The 5888-nt window shown below is 45.1% G+C and overlaps 1 protein-coding gene across 1 annotated transcript in view; it reads right to left on the bottom strand.

Moving 5' to 3' along the window:
* Positions 1-4642: 4642 nt before the first annotated feature.
* The window catches only part of LOC126577646 (roundabout homolog 2), a 30236-nt gene continuing 28990 nt past the window's right edge, over positions 4643-5888 (bottom strand). The window contains exons 11-12 of the mRNA XM_050239428.1: positions 5737-5888; positions 4643-5605 (exon numbers count right to left, since the gene is read on the bottom strand). The exon at positions 5737-5888 is cut by the window's right edge and continues 11 nt beyond it. Coding sequence (XP_050095385.1) covers positions 5418-5605; positions 5737-5888 — 340 coding nt within the window. The 3' untranslated portion in view covers positions 4643-5417. The remainder of the gene's footprint in view (positions 5606-5736) is intronic.

Raw genomic sequence — 5888 nt, 5'->3', positions numbered from 1 at the left:
CACAAACTGCCCTTTCCATCGCTGTAAAAACGAACCAAGAACGAAGCTAAGGGTCTCGGACTGTGGCATTCTTGAGCCCCCACCCGGGTATCGGATAACCAATTAGGTAACGTATCATGTAATTTACCTGCAGGCAACCAACGGCTCGGCATCCACCCAGGGGTTTTACGTTCGGAATACACTTTCTCTGGCGCTCGAAATGATTGCTTCACTTACCACTGCCTCTCAACAGACTCTGGTCCTATGCCACGCTGGCGGCTGCTATCAATTAAGGCTTAAATCAATAAAATAAAAAAGATATCCATCACAGTCCTGGGCGATCAAAATCGGATCCTGCTATCCGCAGGCCTCCAACGCAGGCGCCCAACGTTCTCAGCGTTCGCCATGAGAAAATGTTGGAGGAATAAACAAAAAAAAAAATAATGAAAAAGAACTTTCGACGCCCCAACCACGAACCGAAAACCAAAGTTTTAAACCCAGCGAAGCACCGGCCAGCGATGGAGAGACGCCCTTTTCGGGGGTTGAGGAAAGACACTCTCGGCCTCGTGCCTGGAACGGGGAAAAAGTTCGGCCATGTTTTATTACCCCGTTCGCTGGCTGGTCCTTCGAGGTCGAAAACTTCCCAAAAATTTCATCTTTATGGCGCTTGATCCCACGACGCTCCACCGTCCTCCAGCGAGCTCAAGCTCAAGTAGCCGTGTCGGACAGGCTTATTAATTAGATTTGATTTAAATTAAATTTACGAATGTGAACGCCTTTCGCGCGAAAGGGAGAGAGGGGGTGTCTGGTGCTCGATGTTGGTTGCATCCAATCGACCGATTGGGGTAGAACTTTTATGGCTCGTTCTTGAATCGGTCCGCGCGCTTTAGCCCGTCGAGAACGACTTCTCAATTTATGGCCAACCAACTTCTCACACCCCTTTCTTGACTTCTTTCACTTCTTTTTGGGGGTGATTGAGGAGGTGAGTTTTGTTGTAGAAAGTAAATGCCGCGTCTCCTACTGCCTATCGGTGAGTAATTGTTCTTCGATTCGAGCAAATTGCCGTGACAACAAGTGTTTGAACGATTCATAATCCTTCTGACACCGTAAATCGTCTGGCACCGGCTAATTGCGCGACCAATTAAATCATTGAACCTCCCAAAATGTCAGCTACACGAGTGACGACAACGCGACTCGACGAAGGCGTCCCTCTTAATCGGCAGAGAGTCGTGCACAGGGAAGACCGTCTTGCGCCAATCTTGGTGGACGATAATTTACGGTGTGCCAACGGTATGCGGTTAAAACATGCTGGCTATTTATAGCGTCTGTGGAGGTGCGTGTCATGCGTTTCAGTTGCTGTGCTGTTGCTGTGGAAGAGCAAACGGCGGTAGCAGCAGCAGTAGCAGCAGAACATATGGCTTTAATTTCTCATAAATGTTTGCGCTTAGAGGAGATTTGGCTAATTTCCAATAGATTCGAGAAGGTGGTAAAGATTTAACGTGTTAGAGGTTGTATGGGGAGTAAAAAGAGGTAAATTTGACAGTTTATGGTATAATATCTACCGTAAGTAAGTAATTGAAACCAACTTATCAAAGGTCAATCATAAACAATGTTAATAGTCAAGGTTTACATGTAGTAAAATATCTTTTTATGGAACATGTGTTGAAGATTTAGCATTAAACGAATGTAAAATAAAAATTAATGACTAAATCAAAACCAAGCATACAGCAAATTGCCAATTTCCGTTCGTTCAACTTTTTTTTCTTTTCCTATCATTATTTTCTGATTCTCAATCAAAAACCATTTCCAATGAATGTAGTAACTGGTTGCCGTACCAAAAGGACGCCTTAAAGGGTGCCAAGGCAATTTAGTTTAGTTTACCTTATTTATTTTTAACATTTTTTCATGAATGCTGATCCTTTCAAGAGTATCGTTTAAGATTTTGATTCAATGGAAGAAAAAAAGGCAATGATATAGCTTTTTGAATATCAGCGCTTCTCACTTGGTTCAATGCAGTTCAAAGCATCACTTTTTCAACATCCAAAATCTGCCAAAAATCGAAAACTTGAAATTTCCACAAAAACTCAACGGTGCTTCCTCGATACATTTATAAACTATGATCAAAATATGGATTTATATGTATAAGAATACCCATCGCGCAGCTACGGTGGGAACAGTTTTTTGGCCCGATTCAAAAGACTTGCATTTTTAAGCGACGAACCCGGTTTGATCATTTGGAAAAATGGAAATTTCATCAAAAACTCACCGAGGCTACCAGAATAAACTAAAAAGCTATGAAAAGAATATTGATTAGCGTAGTTCAGATGACACATCACTCGGCTACGAAGGGCACCGGAAAAAAACTTCATTTTTGCAGACACGCTTTACATCACTGGATTCAAACATTTTTTCATGACACTTGTTAATGTTTCGAAAAGCGATTTGGGAAAAATCAAAATAACACACTTTAGTCCTCCTTCCATCCGGTAATGCTACATTTCCGCGAACCTCATACACTGCATCATTCGTGGATGATCGAAATGCATTAAGCTGATGAAGGAAATGTACCGTAATCGTGATAGATGTTCAGTGTTGCCTCAACGCACATTCGCCGCGTGCCAATGTGTGTCAATTGTTAACATTTTCATTATAATGTATTGCGTAACACGCCACAAAAGTGTTCGAACAAATTATCATAATTGATTTGCAATCATTCAATATCCATTCTCCGAAATGTTCACCAAAAAAAAAAAACACCATCACTCGTTTCGTAGCTGCGTCCGTGCTACCATCGATGGCGTCGCGACGGTTTGCTCCAGGCAGAAGCAACAACAGCAGCAGCAGCGTGTATGATGAACGGAGGCAAACTGCGGCGCGGTGTCAAACAAGACCTTCAACCTTTCCAGTAAAAATACACCGATTCGATGCTAATTTTTTACACCGACACACCTCACCCATGGGGCGGTTGGAGTGCACAAACCGACGTGCGTGGCAGCAGCGTGTCGTCCCCCCGGGGGGAATTGTGACCCACCCCAGCACTCCAGCCAGTCACCAGTCGCCAGACACACCAGAGCTATCTCTCGAAAAGCCCACGGAGACGCTCTTTTGCACACCGGTTCCCCTTTTCGCGCACTCCCGGGATTCGAGATGGCTTGATAATCGCTTCTCGAGTCGCAGGACGCGACCACGGTTGAGGTCGATTCCCCGGGATCCCGGAGGCGACAACGGTGTCTGGTGTGGCACGGTCTGTCTGCCGATTCTGCCCACGACGGACCGGACGGAATCGCAGCCACCGAAAGCCTTAAAAACGGTCCACGGTCACGATAGCGTTCCCGGTTCCCTCCGGGGGATGATTCCGATTGCAGCACGCCAGGAAAGGAGCGGGAAAAAGTCTCTTTCGACAATTAATTTCCACGCGACGCACGCCGCACTCCGGTTGGCGCACCGTGAGTGGGTTGCATTCGCGCGGAGGGCGTCGTTGTAGAACAAAACAATAACATCCGTGGGATAACAAGTAGTTGCACCAGCGACCAACCGAACGAACAACCTCACCAGCGCGACGGTGCGTGGTACGTTCTGTTCTGTAGCCACCCCGGGCCGGGAACGAGTTATAGCTCGGCAAAGTTCCTTCATAATTAGTCATCGACGTTGATATGTTGCTGGTTCGCATGAGGTGCTGGTGCGACTGGAATGGTTTCGGAATGTTTTTGCGGTGTGTGACAATTGAGCGTGAACAGAGGCAAGTGGTAGCACGATCGTGTTCGTACATGGTACCCTGGCTACTGGGAGTAAGTTATGGAGATCATCAATCACGGCGAAGAGAGTAATTCGCGAATAACAAAAAAAAACGTTCTCGGAGAGGAATATGTTAGTTTCTGTTTCAGCATTATTATTACTCGAAAGCAGGATTTAAGAAGCATTCTTATCGTTTAAAAATACATAAAAACTTTTTAGTTAAACAACAAGGGTTTGTAACTACTTTTAGCAGTGTATGAAAAAAAGTTCAATAAATCCTTTTAAAGGCCACAACAATTAAAAAGATTTATTGAACTTATTGTACTTATTTATTGATTGAACTTCTATACGACCAGTTCAGTTATTAAATATTTAAAAGATTTCTAATGCTATTATTTGAGTTGTAATTAATATGAATCTCTTAAACACCAAAAATATCTCAAACAGAGCATTATAAGCTATTATAAACTTGCTACACACAACGTTAACCATTAACTCAGAAAATTACTGATTAAACACTACAGATAAACACAAAATAATAAAATCAACTATAAAATTCAATAAAATTAATCAAGTGAGTGGCTTGTTAGCTACTAATAGTTTAAGTGTTCAGAAAGTGCAACGAGAACAGTAAAAAAACGGAACGAAAAGAAGGAGATGAACAGCTTGTTACAAAGCAAAGGCGAGTTAATCAAGAGAGAAAGTAAAGTCTGAATTTACCTTTAACGAATGAATTTAATGATTTGACTAGACCATTACCCTTCACCAACTGCACACATTTCGGAATCTACTCATCTAAAATAAAACTTACCGGACAATCCTTCATGAAATAACCAAATTCTTTCACAAACAGCAAACAGTGCTTCATAAACAGTGCTTCATACAGCTTCGATCTGCTTTTTTTCATAGAAAAAATATAGTTTTCTGCTTTATTTATCACACTACCATCTGCAGCTACTGGATTACGGGATTGCCCGAGAAGAACGAACCACGGACGGGCGCTCTTCGCTACGCTTTTGGGCCAGGAAGGTTACACGTCGCGAATTGTGCGGGGGGAAAAAAAACTACTGAAAGCGATCGCTCTCCGACCGTCCGACGATGATGATCCCGGGCGACAATCACGACGATCTTGACCATCGCCGTACATCGAGCCATCGATGTACAACTGCACGGAGCGAACGTAGTTGACCTCTAATAGGTGATGCTCCTTCTCTGCCTCTCCCTTCGTGTGTGCATCCGGAATGGCACGGCAAGGAACTCGCCAGAAGTTCTACATTTTCTCCTGATAATCCTGCGCCTCCATTGGGCGATCCATTGGGCCTCCATTGGGGCCGCACGGGACCATTCCCAGGCGCCCAAACGTGCCGATGAGGTTCCGGTCAAATATCTACAAATACGGACCCACGGTTGGCCGTGTGCTGCGCCTCGGATTTCCCATTTTCCGCATCACTACGTAGCGGTGAGATCCTTTTAACCCAACGCGCACCATCATCTGTGGCATCTAGCCCGTTGACCTTCGGACGGACAGGAATCCCTGAGGATTCTGTTCCACCAGGACGATCTAGGAGGTCCTGTGGCCAATGAGGCGCGTCCGCTAATTCGTGCTGGTTTCAAATGTGTTGGATCTTTGTGTGTTGGCGAAGAAGTTGGTTTTTGGTGGCCGATATTGGGACTGCCTACCAGCCAAGGCGTGTCACCGGACCTCACTTGTACCCGCCCGTGTGCCGGGAACAGTAGCTAGAGGTCTGCGAGCCATTCAGCGTTCCACCGACCAGCTCCGACGGATACACGTGGTTCAGATGATGATGATGATGATTAATGTCCAGTGGTTGTGGTACGGGAGGTGGATGTTCCGGTGGTGGTGGTAAATAGTCAACCCAATTCGGCGGAACTGTGAAGAGGAATACAGAGGGGCGAATACAGGAGAATGTTCCCATTCTAATGTCATCGAGCTGGCTTCACTCTCTAATAACACGAGTTATCTACGATCTCTACAGATGACTGATACCATGTCTCACTCACCATTGTTTGTGTTGACTGGCCTTGGATACCCGTAGAAGGATCGGAAGCTGGACGAAGTGGACGAGAACGTATCATGACCTTGATACCCCAGATCACCGTTCTCACTGCGAGGCAACCCGTTGATAATCATCGTCGTCGCGTAGGGCGTGGGA

Source organism: Anopheles aquasalis, chromosome 3 (genome assembly GCF_943734665.1).
Source record: "Anopheles aquasalis chromosome 3, idAnoAquaMG_Q_19, whole genome shotgun sequence".
NCBI lineage: Eukaryota > Metazoa > Arthropoda > Insecta > Diptera > Culicidae > Anopheles > Anopheles aquasalis.
The sequence above is the reverse complement of the archived record's forward strand: the minus strand, read 5'-3'. Positions and strand labels throughout refer to the sequence as shown.